General features: G+C 38.8%; 1 protein-coding gene across 2 annotated transcripts in view; it reads right to left on the bottom strand.

The window, feature by feature from the left end:
- Positions 1-23,569, bottom strand: part of LOC116721878 (zinc finger E-box-binding homeobox 1-like) — a 68,720-nt gene that overhangs the window by 41,084 nt on the left and 4,067 nt on the right. The window contains exon 1 of one of the 2 annotated variants that reach the window (XM_032565905.1): positions 22,434-22,718. The exons of the other annotated variant lie outside the window; for it this stretch is intronic. Within the exon in view, the coding sequence (XP_032421796.1) occupies positions 22,434-22,449 (16 nt within the window). The 5' untranslated portion in view covers positions 22,450-22,718. Of the gene's footprint in view, positions 1-22,433; positions 22,719-23,569 lie in introns of those variants that run through there. 2 annotated transcript variants of the gene reach the window in all.

Below are 23,569 nucleotides of genomic sequence, written 5' to 3'. Positions count from 1 at the left end.
GGGGGACAGGAAAACTCTATACATGTTACCTGCTAGCCACATAACGTAGCTGCTTGCTAATTTGCCTGAATAAATTTCAAATCACTTTATCCTGCAGCAGACATAGAGAGGAACCTGAGCCTACTACGCTTCACTATTAGATAAGGATTTAGATTCATGTCTGAACAGCTGAGCTTTCTGCCAGAAAGATATTGCTGAACACGCCATGAAACTTTCATTTCTGCACTCAACAAGAACCAAATGTTTTTCTCCACAACAACAAAAGAAAAGCATTTGAATCATGTTGTATCAGAGAGATTTAAAGCTACTACTGGGAATTAGTGCTCTTTAAATAAACTGAACTGAATTTATGAACTGAAGCTTCTTCTTCTGTTGGTCTGGAATTTGCAGAGGTCAACAACCTTTCTCTTCAGAGCAGGTGGTACAGATTGTTTTTGTCTGACATATTTAATCCCAGAACATGCTTGATTGTGTATGGCTGGGGTCAGTGACCGATTTATAATCACATCACAGCCTTCTGAATTGCTATCCCACGGCAGGGACTAAAGAATCCTAACCCAACATTCAACCGGATCAAGGAAAAGCCAGTAATGCCCAAAACTCAGGAAAATGATCATCTCCGGAGCTTTAACTGGTTCTCCTTCACTCCACCTCAGAAAGATTCATCTTTATTTGCAAATCCTGCACATTTCCTCCCAACTCTTTGAACCAACTTTAGGGCTGGTACAAGCCAGGCCACACCGGGTATTGCACGTAAGAGGTTTGATTGGCAGAAGACTGCTTTCGTTGATCGGCCAGTGGATTTATGTCACTGTATGAATGAAGGCACTACTTATGGAATAGTGCATACAGCTTCTACTGGACAGGGCAATCCACAGCGAACAAATATACTGAGAGATTTCACAGGAACTTCCTGCCCACTAGCCTGGCCATTGCCTTCCTCTGTAATGAAGTAAATTTTTCTGGCAGAATTTCAACGAGGCCAATCAGCGAACAGAAGGAGAAGTTGTGAACGATGACACTGATTTGCTGAGCTGTCTTACAATTTTAGTCTGCTTGAAGTTTTAGCAATGTCAGCGGAGGAACTGAGTCCATGACAGTCACACTTCCAAATATTGGATTGAACTGGCGTCAACCCAATATTTGCCCATAACGTACTGCATGCGTTATTGGCAAACGTTAGTGATTGCGTAACGCTTAAAACTTCAAGCAAGAAATCGTTTCTCAATAGCCGAGGGTGCAGACCTTATGGACAAAGTAAAGCGTGGAACAACAAGCTGGTTATACCAGGCTAGCTGCCCATAGGTACACATATAAAATGACATCATCAGAGTGTCAACCACACTTTCTGTGCACTCACAGCCCGCTCATGTTCTGACATTCCCGGCTACATTCCTGCCTACCAAGGGAGGAACTCACTGCCAATGGAGACACTCCAACTTGGCTAGATCCGAACCACACATTAACTGCCTAGACTAGAGTGAGACTTGACAATGGAGAAGGGGCTATATAAACCCCTTAATGATCAAGCTCAGAGATCTGATGTATGACTTAGGTGAAGAGCTATGCCATGTGTGGTGAATAATTGCTAGATAAACTGAACTCAACTGAAAACTGAACTGAATTGAAACAGCTCTCAAACAAAAAAATATTCAAGAATCAGAGAAACGCCAAGTGTTGTTTTTCTTTAAAAGCCCAATATTAATTTTTCCCTGCTTTGTAAGAACAGCAAATGTTATCATTTTCTCTTCAGACTCTTAGGACTTGAATGTGCATCGTTTCTGTGTGTATGGAAATAGTCATTAAAAGGATTATGAACTTCACTTACTAACCACACTGATCTTATATCAAACAGAGCTGTACATGTACATTTTATGTTTAAACATGATACAACTAATGATTACTGACTAGAAAAGAAATTCAAATCAACATCTGAATTAACACATCAGGATTTTGAATGTAGAATAAAATTTGAAACCTCTCTACTCTGACCATTTTCTTCTGAAAGGGTAATTATTTTAGTGGTACACAATTAACGTTTTCCTTTTACAAACACTTTGAAAAGAATTCCTCTGAAGCCAGCAGCCTGTTAGAAAGCATCAGATAGGCTCTATTACAGCCATAAATCAGTGCAGGTTTCTGACTGAATTTAACTGCTTTCAGTTTTTATTGATTCAGAACACAGAATTATTATGCTTCTGAAACTCCCCATAAATCAGTCAGGTTTGGAAATGCTAGCTTGATATGTAACCATAAAAGTCTTTAGGAAAATGTGGTGCACATCTGGAGGTCCTTTAAACAGCATTTTATTCAGCTCCTCCCGATCTGTGTGAAATGTGCCTACACGACACTTTCTTCATCAGGGCGCATCTTATGATAGACAAAACAAACACGTGGCAGATGACAGATCTCTAAAAAAAAAAACGAAGCCACTCAGTTTTTTATTTTGTTTGTGCAGCCTAATTGGAAAGGGTCTTGTTTTTTTTATAATCACTGTTGATTTAGAATAAGTATCTGTCATATCATTTTAGTTTTTTAATCTCATGCACAGTGCATTCATTCTGAAAAAGCAGATGGATGAGTCATGATTTAATGACTGCCTGTTAACAGTTAATTCTTTTCTTTGTTTCATTGCTGCAAATGAAAACACAGCAAAGAAGTAAATATTTAAAGGGAAATTTCTCACTCTGTTATGGACTAATTAGCACTATCATTTTGACCACATGGCTTTTAAAAGGTAGATTCTTTTTGTGCAATAAAAACAGCTCTCACCAATCAGTTCTTGGTCAAAAACATCTGAGGGAATCCAAAAGTCTGAACCAAGGCTGTGAGTAACATATCGTCCATGACCAGTAAGTTTGGACATAAACAACTGGAATCCTCTAACACAAATCCACCCAATCTTCATTTTGAAAAAATAAAATTAAACAAAACACTTCTGACATTTTAAAAACATCCAAATGACTGGCCAGCTGTTACTTGTCTGAGACCTTGTCTGGTCTCAAACTCCAATCTTCAAGGGTGTGTCTCTCTGCTTCGGCACACCTGGCTAAAATATTAGCTAATTAGCAAAGCTCTGTAGAGCCTGACTATATGCTAGTTAGGCAGTTTTGCCTTTATATTCAAGTGTGTAGGAGAAGGGACATCTAAAAATTGCGGGACTCTGACCCTTCGAGGATTGTAGCCCACTGATCTAAACTCACACGGCTAGATAGCTTTAGATGAAACTTGTAGTTTCATAAATGGGAGTTTTTATCTTTATTTAGAAAAAATACTTTAAAAGAACCAGAGCTGACACAAAGTTTTATATGCACACAAAAGAAGAGTACTAAGAGTACAATATGAAAGCTAAAACTAAGTTCTGCTGAGGTCGAAAGCCATGGAAAAAAATGATACGTTTAAGGACAAACTTTGAAAGTGGACAGTGAAGGAGCCTCTGATCTTCTGACAACGACTTCATCTGCTGATTAGTTCATCTGTTCTCAACTTGTTAATGACAAAAAGGCCTGGTTTTATATTACAGCTTTTGAGAATATAAGTAAACAGTATGGAGCCCTTTGTGGGCTGACCTGGTGCTGTGACTCATCATAATCAGCAATTTGCATAATTTTTGTAAATATATCTAATTTAATTACTTTATCTTGAGAAAACCGTCTTTCCTTAACAACAAAGTGTGTTAACCTAAGAATCAGAGTAATACAGTTGGGTAAAGAGGGGTGTGCAACCTCTGCAGGGTTTGGCACTTTAACTCTGGAGAAGCTCAGTGTCTGAGATTCTGACAAGACAACACCCTGGAGGCTACTGATGAAGAACTGACAGAAAAGACAAAATCGCCCTGAGTTATTTTAGGGTTAATGCTCTGTTTGAGCGGAGCTCGATGCCTGTCGGCAACATTTTCCTCAGAATAACCGCTGAGTAAACTTGTAAAGTAGAATCTGGCCTCTACATTTGATGTACCTGAATCTGTTTCTGCCTAAATGAAGCTACTTAAACTGCACAGCAACTTTTATCTATATAATTAAAACATAAACTAAGCAAAATTAGAACTATTGCATATAGTGAATAAGGGAAGTTCGTCGGTGTTATTACAACATAAAATAATGCATTTAATAAAAACAGATTCTTTCTCCTTTCGAGCTGTACTCATAATTAAAATTAGGTTTATTTGTGTTTCTTTCCAGTTTAATCACATCATGCTTGACATTCATAACAGGCAGTTTTATGAATGTCAAAATTCATCAAACATTTTGACTATTTTACAAAAATAGTCTGACTATTTTTGTAAAAACATAAATAATAACGAATGCTTTATTTGTTGCTGTCAAGCTGAAGTTGATTTAAAATAGACATAAATAAGTTGTACATCATTGTGTCTTTAGTTTAAGTTTATTTATGGAAGAAAATTGTCTTGAATCAAAATAATTTGTTTAGAATAATTATAAATGAAAACCGTGTCTTTTTGCTTCTGTACTTTTTTCATGCTGCCAATGTCTCCAGTATATCTCAGAAATATTCAGAGAGACTACAGTTCAGGTCAGCTTAATGATGTAGTATATTTCTTATTTCACAAATACAAATGTAACATCTACTAGCTCCAATTTACAATTTCAATGGGGAAAAAAATAAAAATGTTATCTTATAAGTAATGGTATAATCTAACTGTAGCTGATTAACAAATTATTTAGTTCCTAATCAGTTCCCATGGAGACTGAGTAATATGAATGCATTAGGTGTAAATCCTCTCCAAATTTGCCAGCATGTAGGATTGTTTTCCTACTTCTAAAACATCTAACCACTGGTTCCCCTCCCCATGTATTCTTTTAAACCGATCGTGTTTTTAAGAAGAGCTTGCAGAATTAATCACCAGTCTCCTCTCACACTTCCTCTGAGAGTTTACAGAATATAAAACACCACTTCCGTCTTATCAATAATAATATTACTAAGGTTGATTTATGCCCCGGCAGGTACTGCATCGCTGCTGTGGTCCTGTTCCCTTACACCCCACTGGCTCGCTACATTTTTCCTCTTTTTCTCCCCTGCTCAGTATTCAAATCACACATGCAGCCTCACCGGCAGAAAACTCCTTGGGAAAACGGTCTGAGAACTGTGGACCTGTTCTGGTTACTAAGAGCTGCTAAGATCAGCAAGAGCTGGGCATTGTGATGTACAAAACACGGCATCTGTGAGTTTAACTGTGTCTTTTGCATGAGAGAGGCGCCTCTCCAACACAAAGCTGCTCTGTAGGGGACCTGTGTGTTGCCCTGAGCGGTTTCTGTTTGCAGCTCAGCTACACAGAACTAAGTGCTCAGTTTTACAGAAAAAGCAGGAAGACCTCAGAGGAACCTGAGCTGTAGAGGGTAAATGCACACTCTGGCAGCTGCTGTCCTGTCACAACTCTTTGTTCACCTTTGGATGGACATAAACAGGTTAACAGGGGTTAAAATATTTGGATGAAACATGTAGCATGTGGAGCTGTTCACTTTTGAGTCTTGGAAAACATCACACAGAGAAGCTAGGCTGCTGAATGCTTCTTCTTCTTCCCACTTTTATCAAACAGGAATTAAAGGTATTTAGAGAAGAAAATGAGCAACCAAATAGTTGCTCATTTTTGTTCTTTTGAACGACATAAGAAATAAGTGAGGCAGAGAAATTGCTTCAGGAATTTCATGTTTCATGTCATGATGGGTATCAATAATTTACTTAGCTTGATGATGCTTTCGTTTTAGAGGCAGCTCCTCTGGAGGATCTACTAGTATGTTATTTATGCTTTCTATCGCAAGCATAAATGTTTAGGTTGAACTAAAATTACATCTTAAAGGGTCTACAGATGAATAAATAAAGCAGAGCCATTCCTGATAAACCTATGAAGTCTGTGTGTTGTGTAAGATGTGCTGCTATTGCATGGGTATTGGGATGAAAGGTGTAAAATGTGCAATTTGCTGCTGCAATGGGGCCGAGCAAGTTACTGTTTCCACAACGTTATGTCATTGTTGTCAACTTTGGGTTTAAAGTTGCTCAGTATGCTCAGTTTCTCTCAAGTGGTCAAACAATGATCAGTCAAATTAGACAGAAAAAAAATTCTCTGTAAAAGTGCTAAGTGTTGTAGTTTCATCCAGCAGGGGGCGCTGATGGTCATCCTTAAGTGGGGCCAGTTGGTACAGAAATAATAATGGTAGAGGCATCCCAGAAAAGGAAGTGAAATGGTACAAATGGAGTTCAGTTTGGGATGCAAGACACACTTTATGTGCTTCTATTTTGAAACACTCACCAAGCTCCTTAAGTTTCACCTTTCTATCGCTCCTGTTTTGTTATTTTATGAATATTTCTAATTTTGGTAATGCACATCACCAAAATTATTACCAGCACATTTTGGTAATAATTTTCTGTTTCTTCAGTCAGTATTTAATACAGCTGACAAAAAAATGTCAAAATATAATGATGTGCTTCTTTTTCTAAATTCACCATTAAAAAATTGCCCTTGATGTTATGGGAAGACTTGCGACCATCTTGATACAAAAGCAAAATGTCCACTTATCAATTAGTTGATTGATCCAATTATTAGTTAGATCAATCAACTTTAGATTGTATGACAAATCAATGACTTGCATCCCTAGTGCAGACCTGTGGGTCTGGTAGTGCAGAGTGAATTGCTGACCAGTTTTAACAAATAACAAAGGATTTACAAAAACTCAAGCTATTGTTTACATTTCTCAAATATGTTCATCTTCATAAGTTTTACTTGCACACTGAAAAACTGAAAAGTGTAGAAATGATGATACGAGAATAATATTAAGGTCAGCAAATGTATCTGGGTAGTGCTGTGATATTTTGGTAAATCAAATATCATGGCACTACTTTTGATAGGTATAAAATGCCTTTTTTTCAATCCAAGAATATGATTGCTAAAGTAAAATCATGTTGTAAAAAACAGACAACGATATTTGCATCAGTTCTTCTCGGTTTCTACAGATTAAGCCTTTTTGAAGGGCTTTGAACAGCTGGTGTGAAGCTTAATTGCATAAATACAACACTGATGAATACTAAAATCTCAATCTTCTTTATCCAGCAGACTGCTTCACACCACCCCACCAGTTTACACAATATTACTTAATCAGACTGCGGTGTTTTTGGCTCTGCCTGCACAATACCTTCCATCTACTGTATGTCAGGAGTTGGCACCAAGCGTTGGGAGCTCTGCAGGCAGCGCTCTGGCGCAGAGCCTCGGCTGGCAATGCAATCCACAGTAAATGAAGACCATCCGCTGCCGTCTGGACGTGGGACAGCTATGTGTCCCGCTTTGAATGGCTGTCATCAACAGGAGCGTCAAGCTGAGCTACCATGGAGCAGTCAATGTTGATGGATGGTACGAAAATAGATCTGGGCTTGATCTCCATTTGGTTTCAGGAGACTGGATTCAAAGTTCAGCTGACTATCTGGGACTGCGACGGCTGGCAGGGCTTCAGGATGCCATGGTGGCTGTCCTGGAGATCCATCTGGGAATATTTCAATGGAAATGTCTGTCTAATCTTTAGTTTATTAACTTACATGCAAACAAATCAAATAGTCATGTTTAAGGCATCAAAGTGCTTGTTCTGGCAACTCTGTGCGGCTTCCTAAGCTTGGGCGAAGAACAGAGCGAGCAGCAGAAATCCTACCTGAACCGAATTTAAAATCGCCATCCTGTTTCAAAAGCATAATGAGATGCTAACCTACTTTAGCTTCAAAGGTGTGTTTTGGGAAAACATCAAAACAATAAAGAGCTTAGGCTGATCTCCTCATGGAAGGCAGTGAAAGACAAAAGGCAGAGTCCTGAACTTGTAACGGCACAAAGCGTGTTCCCCTGACGTGCTGCTTACACCGCCGCACAATGCGGGGAGGAGGGGAAGGAAAATGGAGGAACGCGCCGCACCTTTCCCAGCGCCGTTTAGCAAAATGTCAAGGAGGTTTAGATCACCACTCCACAAAAATGTCATCTGCGTGAGGATAAATATTGAGGTTTGTACCAACCTCTGGCAAATGATGTGCCAGATCTGCTGGAAAACGAAATGAAAACCATAAAATTTTAATCTGATCTGTGTTTTTTCCATGAAGTATGATTAAATTAAACTTAAAACTTCAGTGCCAATGTATGTTTTGGACTAATTTAGTTTTAAAAATACCTCAAAAGCAGCCAGTGTATATCAGGTTAAGAAAATTAATTGGTGGTGTTGTTTTTAAGGAAGCAAGTCTGAAACGTAGTAATTAACCTGAGCAATAAAAACAGCTTAAATATGAAGCCTGAAGAGCCATCTTTGAGCTGCGGCCGGTCGGGTCTGTTAAGAGCCTCAACAGAGGGCTGCAGGGCTCCTCTTCTTAAGTGTGCCATAATATAATTGTGCTGAAGGGCTGTGCGCCACGGGAAGAGGGTTTTATATCGAGGCCTGCCTGCTGTAATGGTGTCAGGTGGTATTTATGAGACTTGTAATGGCGCTGAAGCTCAGGCACACCTGCTACGCCGGGAAGGCTCTTCAACACAGACACGCAAACACCAAATTACAGAAAGCAAACCCTCAGGTTGCCTCTTTCACCTTGGTTTACACTGTTTTTGTTTTGGGTTTTTTTCATATACAAAACACTGCAGTGGTGTGGCGGTATATGACTTAAGGGTTCACTTGAGTTTTTATACATTAATTTGTTAACAGCAATATACAAACATGAGTACTTACTGCATCATTTACACGGACTTATTTATTATAAAATGGAAAATGATGAGTCATTATGACTACCATTATTAAAGGAGAGATTTCTTTCTTAAATATTCTGGAAAAGTGACACATATATCAAAGCAAAAACCTGAAACTTTCTGTTAAATACACATCTTGGCATTTGCCAAGAGTGCTGTAATCAAGTGTATCGATGTAAAGTTAAGTGGAAGGGAAAACTATAAATAGTTGCAGGTGAAATAATCAGTTTGTGGATGGCCAGCTAACTTGCCTGACTAATTCTTCTTAAAGTCAATCCATAAAGATTTGTCAGAATGAAAATGACAGAGATAATACCTCAAAATGAAGAATTATGTTAAACTTTAATAAAAGCTCTTCTGTAAAATTTACAATTTCTGAGAAACTGTAGCTTGGCTTTTCATTAGCTGTAAACCAAGAGCAATATTAAAAATAATAAATGGTTGGAATATATATCTCTTTGTGTGCAATGAATAAATATTCAAATTCAAAAATACTTTACTGATACCAAGAGGAAATTAAATGTCTCTATTTGTTTTGCTATTTTGTTAGAATTCTACATAAAATATTCCCTCCCAAGAAAAGCTTCCATGAACACATTTGTTGGGTACATAGGGCACACATTCTTTATACTTTCCCTTCTGTATTTTTCTATTTTTTATTTTAATTCTACATACTCAACAGTGATTGCAGTAATTACAGTCTATGTTTAAATTTATCAAAAAAATCAGTCAGGAAAGTGATAAGTCACCATAATTGTTAGGTAAATTGTATATATTATTATCAAATATTTGTTGTTTCATGCGCCTCTATAATGTTCTTGTCTTATATGCCTTTATTTGTTTCATCTTAGCATAAAGAAAGTTTCTGTGTTGTAGAATTACTTTGATTCCTTTCTCAGAAGGCCTCTCTGAGGAAGAGCAGAGACAACTGTTTTCAACAGGGTTATTGCTCAGCAGAAACCTCTGCATCCTTGACCTGTTAGATAGATATAAAACTGTTGCCATGAGGACGTACAACTTGCTCTGTGTTATCCTGTGTCTGGAACAGAATAATCTAGTGTGTAGTTACCATGTGTTTTGTTAGTCACTAGCATTTGCGTTGCAATAATGTGATTGAAGTGTTTTCCCCACCCCTTTGAGACGCTCTCTGTAACAGGGATCCTAACAGCAATAAAAAGGGAGAACGGACACATATGTTTTCAGAACGGAAGAGATGTGTGACTGAAAACATCTCTGGCTGTTCTCCTCGCGAGTACAAAAGAATCTAACTCTCTTGTCTTTCTTGTGTTTGTTAAATCTGTCTCAATAGGTGTTTAAACCTGACATTTACGATTACTCATACCAGCTGATTGCCTCTAGTGATGTCATCAGCTCAAAAACACGCAAAGCAGAATTAACAGTTATTTTTCCTTTGGTTCAAACTTTTTTTTCTAAAGTTTTTGACCCAGCTGCGTTTTTACTGTCACTGTAGATTAGCTAGTGAAGACAAATTCAGCACTGGATAGTACTTTTAAACTACTCTTTTAGAAATCTTTTAGAAGCAGAGCGACTGGTGACTAATGAGCCTCTGCACACGCCGTCTCCTCTCAGGTTGGTGAGACACACACCAAGCATCGCTGAGTTCGCATGGAGGGACCTGCTGCAGGAGACTAAAGAGCAGAACAAACAGAGCTGATGAGAAGCAGTCAAAAAAGTCAAAGCTGGAGCCTCTGAGTTTGCACCTGTGCCAGTTCTCCTGTTCCGATAACAGAAAGAAAAACTGCAGCTCAGTCAGGCGTTCGCTTAGGTTTCATCCTTAATTAAGATGGGAAATTAAACTGAAAAATCAATGCCCAATCTGAACTAATATTACTGAAACTAGACTGGCGTAGTTATGTTTGCATCTCCTTCAGACCGCACACACAGAAACTCTAATAAAGCTCTGGCCTCCGTCGACACAAGCAGCAGTTACACAGGCTGGAAAAGCTGAGCGAGTGAGCATTGTTGCCCCAGATCGCATGCAGACGTACAGCTGACACCTCAGCAGTCGTGCTGCTGCAGCAGCAACATTGATGCTTCAACTGCTTTGATCAACACAAGTGACGGATCACGGCGGCAGGCTGAATGGCAGCGCTGGAGACTTTAACCTGAACACTGAGAGCTCAGCAGTAACAAGGCGAGCAAACTGGGTGATAAGACAGGGAGCTCTGCTGAAAATCTGATGAAATAATAAAATTCACTGGGCTGGGTCTCCTCTGATAAACTATACCAGGGATTTTGTTTTATTATTTACTTTCCTACAGGGGACAGAAAATGATCAGTTCTGTGAGAAGTAACAGAATTATTTATTTCAGTTTTAAGCCCTGTGGTGGTGCTGCGTACATGATGCATATCTTGCTGCTTTTATTTTTATCCTTTCTAGAGTTTATAAAACACTTTATACTGTTTGTCATGCATTCAGTCTCATGCATTGTGCATTATTCTACATCCCTGTTGAAGCCTTAAAATGATTTCTTCGTTCATTAAAGCAGTACAATGTCACAGCTGACAAATTAAATCTTTAATTTCTGAACGTTTATTCACAATAGAAAAAATACATCAATAAAAATATGAAAAATATACAATAATATAAATTAAAAATTGCCAACTAGTCTTCTAAAATAAATGTTATTGAAGCATATTTTTAAATTTATTTATTTTGCCATGTCAGTGTTTTTTGACTCAGAGAAAAAAGTGCTGAACAGACAAAACGTATATATGCAATGTGATTATTTATTATTAACACTTTGGTGATCAGACTACGTATCTCCCAAGAGGAAAACCACTCTACTGACTGACGTCAAACAGAAGAAGCAAAAATATTTTGCTTCAGCAAAATCACAAATTCTCTGGATGTCCCTAAAAAATGTTGATTAAAATTATTGATTTAGAAAAAGATACAGGAAACGATACAATAAAGCACAAGTGTCAAACTCCAGTCCTGGAGGGCCACTGCCCTGTAACTTTTAGATGCGACTCTGCTGCACCACACCTGAATAAAATAATTAGGTCATTAGCAAAACTCTGGAGAACTGATCTACACAAGAAGGAGCTAATTAAGCCATTTCATTCCAGTGTTTTGTACCTGTGGCACATCTAAAAACTGCAGGACACCGGTCCTTGACGACTGGAGTTTGCAATAAACCATATACAGCTATAGTCACAGAAAGTGACCAATTTCTGATTTAAATCATACGAAGAATCATTTTTACATGTTCAATTACTTATATTTTCTGTGGTTTACAAAGATGTCAGTTTTTTTTTCTTATTCCTTGTCTTTGAGGCTAAAAATTAGTGGATATTTCCAATATTTTCTGAATTTCTCAGCCTAGCAGAAGCTTGGAGTAAAACCAGATCAGGTGTGTCCAGCCAGTCGTAAAATAATCTGATCTGTGCAGAAGATTTAGAAGTCCCAAGAGACGAGGAAGCATTTTAAAACAATTTTATGTAAGAAAGATTTCTATTTAATTATTGTTTTACTCATACAAAAATTAAAAAATACCAATTCAAACCAGTATACGCTTTCTATTTCAGAACAAATTAATATATTTTACTAACTATCCATGTTAATCTCTAGCAAACACTCTTTTAAATCCCACTCTTAACCAAAGAAACGCTAATATTAGGCCTCATTCTGACTTGTTTTTATGCACTTGCTTCGTCAATAAGACTGTGTGTGAGTAAACAGTGTGTGTATCATGATACTACAGCAGTGCTGTGAACCACAGTGACATGGTAAAACGGTTCACAGCTTTGATTGCAATGTGTTGCTTCAAGCCTTCAAGCTTCAACTCCAGCGTCGTCACCCCGGGCAACGCTGCCGCCGCCATTCCCTCCGCCTCCATCCATAGACTGGGTGGCATCCATTAGCGCTCCTCCTTGGGGACGGGTCGGCCTCTAAAGCGCAGCACTCAGGGAACACGCACTTTCCCCTAACAGCTTCATCAAGTCTGCATCCCCAGAGCCCAACATACACGCTCACACTGAGGACATCCACCATCTCTGGAGGGCCCAATTAGCAGCCATCACCTGTAATTCAATAACACTCCTATTCTTCCAGCTCTCTCTTTTGCTCCACCGTGAATTAGCTTCCATGCTTTGGGAGGAACGGAGCTTAATTGTGTTCAGTGTCAATAAACAAATCTAAATCTGCGCTGACAGTTTGAACAGATCAGCATATTTTGGTTTGGAAGCGACTCCTCGGGTCGTCTTTAATCTATTGTCATGTTAGAGGTAACATGGACCATAAATCAAAGCTCAGAGAGAGCTCAAGATAGAAAAGGGACAGAGAGAGAGTCCACAGATCCACTCTGATGCAAATCAAATCCTCTCTTCCCTCTCCATGGATCCTGCTGGCTGGTAGAGGGACAGAGCGCAGCGACACCTCCATCAGCTAATGCTAACATTAACGTAAGGAAAATGCACATTACTAATCGTTGATAAGCGCTCTCACTAAAATTACTCCAAAATTATTTCATCCAAGAAGTGACAATAGAACCCAGAACAAAATCTCAACACTCCAGATTATCATTTAAGATCAGAGTTCTTGGTTGACTAATGCAACAAAAGTGAAATTTTCTGTAAGGTGTGTCCAGACACATGTGGGACAAAACAAAGAAAACATATCAAACATGGTGGACATAGTGTGATGGTCTGCAGCAGCATTAATGCCTCTGGACCTGGACGACTTGCTGCTATTCACTAAAAGATAGTAGTGTTTTCAGGAGTTTATTGGAGATTTTTAATTTATGCATAAGCAAGAAAAATACTTATTTATATTTCTTAAAGAAACATCATAACCAGATTGAATCACAATCAGCAGGTCAGAGTTTTACAACGCTGCAAATCTCTGATCTATTAACTGAATCAGTCAATTAGTATATTCAGCATAGCAAGATAAAAATAATAAAAAGAATCAAATATCTTTGGAAAACAGTAGGAAAAGACACCAATGTGAGAAAAAACACAACCAGTCAATACAATGCCTATAGTTTTAGTACAAGAGACCTGTGGACAACAGCAGGCGAGTATCATCCAAATATAACCTGAATAAACCGGTACAACACTGATGAGACAGCATGGAAACCAGAGCAATGAGCTCATCATGCACCAGTACTTCATGGAAACCAGTAATGGAGGAAAAGGCACTGGTGAATTTAAAGATGTAAAAAAAAAAAGGTCAGGTTTAAAGGGCAGCACATTACCTTCTAAATATCACAAAACAAAAACAGGAAACTACTGTATATCAACTGTGTGTGACCAAAACTTCCTTTCTACACTAATAGTAAGAGCATGGAAGCGCCACTTGCTGATCAGATACAGACACATGCACACCCCCACACACACACCCACACACACGCCCACACCCACACACACCTCTCCAAATAACAAGATCCACACACAAATAAGAGCAAATATCTCAAACAGTGTCCACTTTCATTTTCTGCTTCAATGATAAAAATATTCCCCAAATGGAGAGTAGAGTAAAAAGACGGAGAATAAATCATTCTGCTGTGGCTCTAATCTAATTCTCTGCTCCTCCACTCCCACCTGTCCTGCCGCCGCCACCGTAGGTCTCTCTGCAGCCTCAGGAGTGTCTTTAGCAAGTCAGACCCCTCCTAACCCACCTGTCCATCTCCCATGATTAATTTCTCCTGAGAACAGTGCCGCTGCTCGGAAGTCTCCTCCCATCCCATTGTCCGTTTTACATTCGTCTGCTGAGCTTTTCCTCATTTTACTGGTAAAATGCCAGAGAATTTAACACACACTGTTTGAAAAATATATCCTGAATTAAGTGTGTCTTTTAGTTAAGGGCTTAAACACTCATGCCAAGCTTAAAAACACAAAAGAGCCAGTTACCAGCATTAAGCTTTACACTGTATTTGCAGGGGTTACGACTAACTAAAATCCACAAAAATGTGAGACTCCCTCTAAAAATGCTGTCTGTCTTAATGGCTTAAACATCAAATTTACCTTAATATCCATTCATACGCACATTGGAAACCATCTTGGCAATACTGCTGAAGCTAACATCCATAGTTTTCCTCTTTTCTTGAAGGTTCAGCCAATGAGCAGCATGGAAAATGGAAGGCGTTCCTGGATTGGATGGTTTACAAATGCCAGATATTAGCGACTCAAGTAGCATTTCAGCTTCCAAAGCTGAATTTTCTCTAGAATATTTCTAGAAGTGCTAAAAAAAAAAATGACAATAAAAACATTATTCTCGCTGTAGTATTATTTTCCCAGGAGTAAGAATAATTCTTTTTGGGGCTTCAAACAAATAATTAAATAGTGTTTTTTTTATGTGTAAATATCCTGAAACTGATATTTTTCCTTAAGGTTATCATACTTGGTTGGAATCTAAAAATAAGTTTTTCTAGTCAATTTTTAATATACAAGCCCTGACAGATTGTCTGTGTTATTACTGTTATTATTCTGCCTTGGAGATCTGTTTTAAACTTAAACATTAGTGAATTAAAGCCTCCACCCCACAGGCTGACATCCACTTCAGTGACGGACGCGCCTGGGATTCCTGTTGTAACAGCGCCCTCTCCACTCTGGCTTGATGTTGTGCCTGGAGGCAGGCGGCAAGCTCCGAGCTCAGTTTTTGATTCACTTTGCCTCTCAGGCTGCAGAAAAACAGAGAATGGGGCTTGTAGGGGTATGCAAATTTTACCGCCACCAAAGCAGAGGAAGAGAAGGTTCCCACTGGCTGAGTGTGAGGGATTTTTCTCCTTTTCTCTCTCACAACTTTCAATGGGACCCTTTCTTCCAACAAACAGCGGCCAGCACCGACACGTCCTCCACACACACTCCGGGATCAAAACTAATACCTCAGCTTATGGCTTTCACATTCAAACTGCGACTTCGTGCATTCAGAAATGTATTGAGTAGCTTCACCACAAGGTGGCTTTCAGAGAGCTGAGGTAAAGGTTGCAGCTGGGAGCTTCTTAAACACATGAATATTCAGGTTCTGTATTTAAATGAGCAGAGCCACATCTAAAAGAGTTTGGCTGTTCCTCAGACTTCAGTTCTGGTTCTGTATAAGACTGGCTATAAGCGAGGGAGTTTTTTGCTTCCTTTCTTATGTTCCACCCGTATTTTCCTCCTTTTGCTTAATAAATTATTTATTTCTGAATTACCTCCAAAGCTTACAAATGACCATAATCATTATAGGGTTTTATGACAAAAAAAGTTTGACATTTCTAAAGAGAGCTGAAGTCAAGTCAGAAAGAGACACTATTAGTTGCTCTTAGTTTCGTTTTAAATCAGAGGGCAGCGCACCGTTTCCCTTTCACCTTGACTAAAAATAAGCCTGACGCTGAGCGTTTGCAAGTCACACCTGCACAGAGGCCAACACGTCTGAGTCGGGAAACGCTTCGAGTATCTGTCCCATGATCGTTTCAACTTCATGAATGTTCACATTGCTTTGCAAAAGTATTCACACTACTTGAACTTTTACATGTTCTGTAATGTTGTAACCACTAGTTTCAGTGATGTTTATTGGGAATTGGTATGACATGAAAGGAAAATGAAACATGATTTTACATATTGAAGAAAGTGGAGTGTGTATTTTAAATTTATATTCCTGTATTCTGATTGCACTAAATAAAATTTAGTGCAATTTGTTTGCACAGCAGTCAGCTAATTAGTAAGCACAGTATTAATTCAGGTGTTATGAGAAGGTCTGGGAGGTTTGCTAAAGAACATTACTGACCAAATATCAAACCTGAACTGCAGACAGTTCAGGCTTGTTTACAGAAACTTCATAATTCATTTTATCTGTTGTTTCTGTTATTTTATTTATTGTATATAATAAAATGTCTTCCAGTTCCAGTGTTAAATCTTCAGTAGAATTTAAAGTTTATTGATCTTTGAGAATGTGTTCTTGCTTTACTATGCCGTTATAATACTTGAAAATGGTCTCAAAACAACAATATTATCATTTATCACAAAAACTTTGATGTTAAGACTGGCGGTAACATGTTAGACTGGTCCATCTTTTCAACTCCTCTGGGATTTGGGGTCAGAGTTCATGTATTATTTGAGCTTTTGAGATGCCGACCAGCTGCTACCAGTTGTAAAAAATACTACTATAGACTATAGTAACTCTGGAGGAGCTGTAGAGATAAACAGCTCAAGTGGAAGAATCTATTTACAGGGCAACTACTGTGCATTCATAAATATAGCCTTTACTAAAGAGAGTCAAGAAGTCTCACTTATCGGTTGCCACAATCCACGTAGAGGATGGAGCAAAAACATGTGAAAGGAAGCGCTCTGGTCAGAAGAGGCCAAAATTAAACTCTTTGGCCTACATTCAAAACTATCTCTGCCCATTGCCTTAAACACACTATCCCTGCAGGGACACATGGTAGCAGCAACATCATGCTTCTGGGACACTTTTTCCAGCCGGGGAATTCTGAAAAACTCAGGTGCTGAAAAACACTAGAGACTGAGACAGAGGTTCACCTTGAAGCAGAACAAGAAGCTAAACAATACAACAGGAGAAAAAAATTGAATGGTTTTGATTGAACAATATACATCAGTTAGAAAGGCCCAGTCAAAGTCTGAGCCTAAATCAAATTGAGAATCTATAGCGAGATTTGAAAACTGATGTTTAAAAACATTCTCTATCCAATCTGACTAGATATATTTTACAAAAACAGGATTCAATAAAAGATTCAGTATTATGTTTCCATTACAAATGTGTGCAAAATGTTTTAGATATTCAGCTGATGTCAAAAAAGAACCCCCACAATTTCGCAATTGTGATGTTTCTATTAAATAAGAAACGCAATTGAAATTGCTCCATGTTTTCATTGCAGTTTTGCGAAATACACAAATTTTGATGCAGCTGAAAACCCACCTTGTCCTGGCGCAAAAACTTTTTATCAAAAAACACACAGAGCATTTAAAAATGGGCATGTTTCCATTAAGCAAATTTATTTTCAAAATTCTAATTTGCGTAATTTTAAGGTCAATGGAAGCACAGCTACTGTCTAAATGTGTAAAGCAATCTATGATATTAAGTACCGACTCAAGCGTGACTGACACAAACGCACCACAAGCTTTTCATAGGATTGTAAAAATGTTGAAAACTATGTCACATTTTCTTTTAATGTCATAATTATGCAGTGCTTTCTATTGCTATATCACATAAAATCCAAATAAAAAAGCTAAATGTTTCAGGGGATATGGTTAGTTTTGCAGAGCAATGAAGACGTTTTCTTGGGAACAGCTTTCCTGAAACACATTAATATAAACAGTTGCAGGAAGAACATAAATATAATAAAAATGAGAAAACTGGGCCATATTTTCCAACATGTAGTTTCATCTTGATGTGTTTATCCTTATCGGGGTTTACGCTGATTTTATCTCACTGACACACAACAGCAACACTGTAACTGCTGACTTCTTTTACTTCATGGTAATTAATGCATGTAAATCCAAACAAAGAACTTGTGTTGTTATGCAAAGCCTCAAGAAAAGTAGCAGTTTCCCACATTCATGCTCAAATCCACAACACACATATACACACACACACACACCCCCACTTTCCTCAATTAGTCACAGCAACAGCATCGCTGGCCCCGATGCTCCGTCCCCTCCAGACCATAAAAGGCGATGGGGCGGGGTCAGTGCTGACTTAGTGAAGACATCCTGTAGTGCTTTGTCATTCCACAGGCCCATTTATGCAAAGGAAACATGCACCAGCCCCAGGCTCTCCAGCATGAGGAGAAAGTCATGAGGACGACCACAGATTACAGATCAATTACAAACCACTGTTACACACAAACACGCAGCAATAAATACTAACATAACCTAAATGGAACATAAATAAAACCATTTAAATCCAGCATTGTATGGGAGCGAAGAAAATACATATTTGGGGTAATACTACAATAACATGTTGGATTAGTGTAGCAACATTTGTTAATCAGAGCACTAAGGTGAGCCGAGTCTGTGGCAAATCATGTCAGCTGCAAATATGGTCGGTGTTCCCTCTGAGGCAGGACACTCACATGACTCCTTCACACTGTAAAACAGCTGGAACCAGAGAACCTCAGGCTGGAGCACAGCCACTCAGAGGCGGAGCTCTCTGCTTTCTTTGAAGAAGGTGTTTTAATAAATCTGCTCTGCAGAGTCAGATTTTAAAAGCTGAGGCAAAAGAAATGCTCACAGGCATTCTTTTGACTTTATAAAAAATATTTTTTTACGTATTTGTTCAAATTGTCATTATGTCATGACAATATGGTATGAGAAAGATAATTTGTGAAAAAACTGAGCTCATCTCACCATGTGGTGCTGCTCTTTAGCTAGCATAGCCTGTTGTGAATGATCAGGCTAGTTACCATGGTCACCGATAACAGAGGATAAACAGTTTTCCTGTAACCACAGGTTGGTTCTCTTTCCATTAGCACATTAAGTATTGAGTACATGAGATTGATTGACAGCAGTAAGACCCTCCTCCTGGCTCTGATTGGAAGTGGTACACTTCTTCAGACGGCAATAGCAGTCAATGGAGGAGGTGGAGATTAATCTTTTCACAGGTTATCTGTCTCATAGCACACTGTCTCAATATGGTGACAGTTTTAACAAATACTTAAAAAACATAGATTTTAATGAAAGTTACATACTGCAGGTTTAAATGAAGATGAAAACATGCCAGTAGAAAAAAATATGCAAACCTTGAAGAGTGTTTACCAGCTTTAAGAGCAAGATAAAGAGAATACATAGTGAAAATTTTCTTTATCTTCCACTCAAATCACAAATTGATGAACGTTTTATTAACATATCATCTCCTTAAAACTATTTTTTGAAGAATCCCTAAAAACCTGACAATGCTGTACTTTAAAAAAACAAAACAGCATGAAGTCCAGAACCAAAACTGGAACATAAGGAACAACAACCGATCCACCAAGTAAAGTTTTCACTTCCTGTGGACAGATGGCGGTAAGGAGCGGCGTTCTCGCTGACTCCTGACACCGAACAGCTCCAGCCTGGGAGTAGGCTGCTTTGTTTATCCTGTAAAGGTATGTTAACACTAGGCTGCATTCCTGCAGGCCCTAAATTGCAGTGTAAGATTACAGCACAGTCGAGCCTGCATCCATGCGCAGACAAACACGGAGCGCTTTGAAGGCGCAGGATGACGAAGCCGTGACCGCCAAGACGTGACGTTGGGACGAATGTCGACACCTTTAATTTACAGCAGAACTGCAGTCAGTGAGTTTCCTGTTAGAATAACACCGTCTGAAACCTGGAGGATCTGTCTCAACACACTGTTACAAGAACAGGAAATATATAATGGTGAAAATGAAGCGAAAAGATTCTATTTTGATGTGTTGACTTTTTACAATAACATTTGAAAGCAAGAACCTTTCCCTAAATACAAATAAAAGTGAGCTAGGACACAGCTAGCAAAGGAAAGGACACAGCTAAGCGTGTGTCCTTTCCCCTGTTTTGTGGCTCTTTATGGGCAGTACTTGATAAATTAATATAGGCTAAAGTATAAAAACACCGTTTAAAAAATGAATCAGCAGATAATTAATAGCATCCATTGTTTTTCTTATATTTCTCACTAGTTTAAACTGCATTTCAATACAGAGCAGTCAATGTTTAGCTTAATTGCAATATCCTCTAGCCTCTGACAAGCTACAAGCTCTGCACTTATGGAAAACCATCAACTAATGTTTTTGAAGCGGTTTACAAAACTGCTGTGTCCAGCTACTGTTGTACTGTAAATCCATAAAAGCATTTAATTCAAGCGTAATAAACTTTTTATCTTATAATCAGAAACATGCCAACAGAAAGTTAACTTTTAATATCTACGTACATGGCAATACATAATTTTCTTTATAGAATTGTTTTAAAGAGGCTGTTATGAATAAGAGAAACATCTTCCCTTTCAGTTAATGAAACTTAATAATTTGTCAGGGGTTAAATTCACAAACTTGCTGTAAATTTTCACTGACAACATCTACATAAAGAGGTTATGTAGATGTTGATGCTGTGGGCAAGAAGGATCCAGTAGCAGTCAATATTGAAACAACGGTCACTGCTTACCCACTTCCCTTGCTTTTGCTGCTGCTCTAAATCTCTGTTGCATCATAACAATCCAAAAGTAAAAAAGCAAGAGGAAAACTACTTTCAGCTGCACAGAATTTGAGACCAGTGGGAATTATTGTCCAAAAAGCAACATCTCTGCCAAAAGATTATGAACAAATGTCCACAAAAAGAGAAAATCAGAACTAACGTAACAGAGTTACTACAACAAATGTAAAATGGGAAGAAATTACCGGCAGATAAAAGCACTGTTACAATCAGAGTAAAGCCTCTGTGAATCTGAAATTATTCAAGAAAAGTCCAGGTCAAGTTTGGATCATCTTCAGTGTGTTAGATTATGAATTAGAGGTGATTAATAGAGAGAAACAGGAAGTTCTGGAAAGTGCACTGTATTATTTCACAAGCAGTTTCTGATTTTACTTATAAGGTGAGGTAGAGGTATGTACACCTGTGCAATCTGGAAAGGTGCAGTAAAATATAGAGGTACTGAGAACAGAAATTTACTGACTGATGTGGAAGAAATACTGATAGACTATTAAACTAATTAGTTCCACCCTTACAATTGCTGAAGAGTTGTTATTATCAGCCACATCTAGCATCTAATTTAAGATAAGCACAGCAGGAGTCTTCTTAATAACTTTCCAGCAGAGTTCAGTAACCTTTGAGTATGCAGACAGATTAATTTCATTTGTTGATAATATAAAGTGACCTGAGGACATGAACTGCTGAAGCTAAAAGAAACTGCAGCTTCTGAGATATTCTAGCTGGTATCAGCAGCTGTTTGCCTCATTATGGTGATGACTGGCAGGGGGTCTTGGTACCATTAGCACAGGCTAATGAAAATCAAAGAGGTGCTTGTGATCAAGCTGCCTGTGTCAGGTGGAATCAAACTAAGACAGACACACGTCTGAAATGAGGCGGGCTGAAACTGAGAGAGAGGAGAAGGAGGAGGTGGATGAAAGCGCTGCGCAATGATACACACACACACACACCAAACACCTTTTGCCATCTTGATTATGCGCCTCATTTTTTACCTCTCAGAATGAGAGGTAAAAAATCTCTGAAAATCAGCTGGATGGAAGGATTCAAATCGAAATTTGTCGCTTTTGGAGGCGAGAAAATCCAGTAATAACCGGTGAAAATACACCTTTATAGGTGTTGCATCACCTTGCATACCTGGCTGTCTCCCGTCCAGGAAAAAAACCCCACCTTCACTGCAGTAACGGCACTGACCGCCATTCCCCCCAGCTAAACCAAATTGCATAACGATTCATCGCAGCACAATAGATCTACAAGAAGATATTTGATAAGAGATGCGCTGCTATTTTAGCGCTCTGCATGAAAAATAACGGAGGAATAGCCACCTTATGCACCGCTCATTTTCCACAGTAGACACACACACACGGTCAGATTTACACGGAGAGCATGGGGTGCACTCGACCAAACGGGGCAATCAGTCCACAGAAAGAAGCACATAAAAGGAGAGATAAAGCATGCACAAGTGGGTCAGAAATGCGATAAATCCCGCGAGAACAGAAGGAGGCGAGCATCCAAGCGAAGCTGGCATGGCACACGGGAGAGGAAAAAAAACTACCAAAATAAAAAAAAAATAAAAAATCCATGTCTCTACCTGCGCAAGTTGACATTTGGAGCGCTAATCCTGGCTCGTCGAGAAACACAGAGCCTTTTTAGGAAACGGTGAGAGGATCCCGAGAGCCGCAGGTGTTATTTGTATTTATTTCTAGGCCATTTGTCCGCCCCGCTATCCGCGTTCAGGTAAACATGATGATGATGGTGGTGATGATGATGATGGCTCCTGTACAGACGTACAGAGTCACCGTCGTGGCGTCAGCAGGAGGAGAAAAAAAAAAAGGTGCTTTCCAGCCCCTCTGCTCAATCACACACACGCACCCACACGCACAGATAACGCTTTAAAATGATCTAAAATTTCTTTTCATGGGCTTTTATTATTGGCTGGAGCCGAGAGGAGGAGAGGACAGGTAAGAAACTGTCCAATGAGAGGCTCTGTCTCAAAAAGGTCGGCTAAATTTAAAGTTATTACACAAAATCCTATTTATAAAGCTTCCACTTCAGTACAGAAAGAATCCGACCCACAAACACACATTCCGAGGTTGCTTTACTGAGAATTTTATTACCTGTAACAGACATATACTCTATATGTTCTGCTGTGGCAATATTTATTGACTCATTGACAAAGAATTATAAGTTTTCCTAACGCTCACAAATCTGAAATTACGGGTGCATACAGCATTGGAAAATAATCCAAAGGGTTGAATTTAGATATATTTGGGACACAGCATGAACCGAAGTGAGATTCTCATATTATAATATTTTGAGTAAAAACGTACATTCTGGACTCACACTGCACTTTCACAAATAACCACTGATTGAAATGACAGGAAAACTTCTGAAGAAGACAACTTTCTTCTTCACAAAATGTAAACCAGAAAAATAGTGTCAGATTTTAGCAGTTGCAGTATTTCTCTTTTGTCTTTAGTAAAAGACCACCAGTCATTTTTCCCGCTAGCGCTAGACTCGTATGTTTGTCTTGGTTGTATTTACCCAAAATGCCCTGCGCTGTAGTCCACGTCCTGCTTTTGGAGTAGTTTCCAGTCTGCACCAGAGTTCACTTTCACCAAAATGAGACCTAGGTTTTTAGGTGGACCAGAGTTTACATTTTTGGCCCACTTCAGAGTTCAATTACGTGTTCACACCTCCCCAAACAAACTGGACTTTCTAGGCAAA

This window comes from Xiphophorus hellerii, chromosome 6 (assembly GCF_003331165.1).
Source record: "Xiphophorus hellerii strain 12219 chromosome 6, Xiphophorus_hellerii-4.1, whole genome shotgun sequence".
Lineage (NCBI taxonomy): Eukaryota > Metazoa > Chordata > Actinopteri > Cyprinodontiformes > Poeciliidae > Xiphophorus > Xiphophorus hellerii.
Note: the sequence above shows the minus strand (reverse complement) of the source record. Positions and strands in the feature narration are given on the sequence as shown.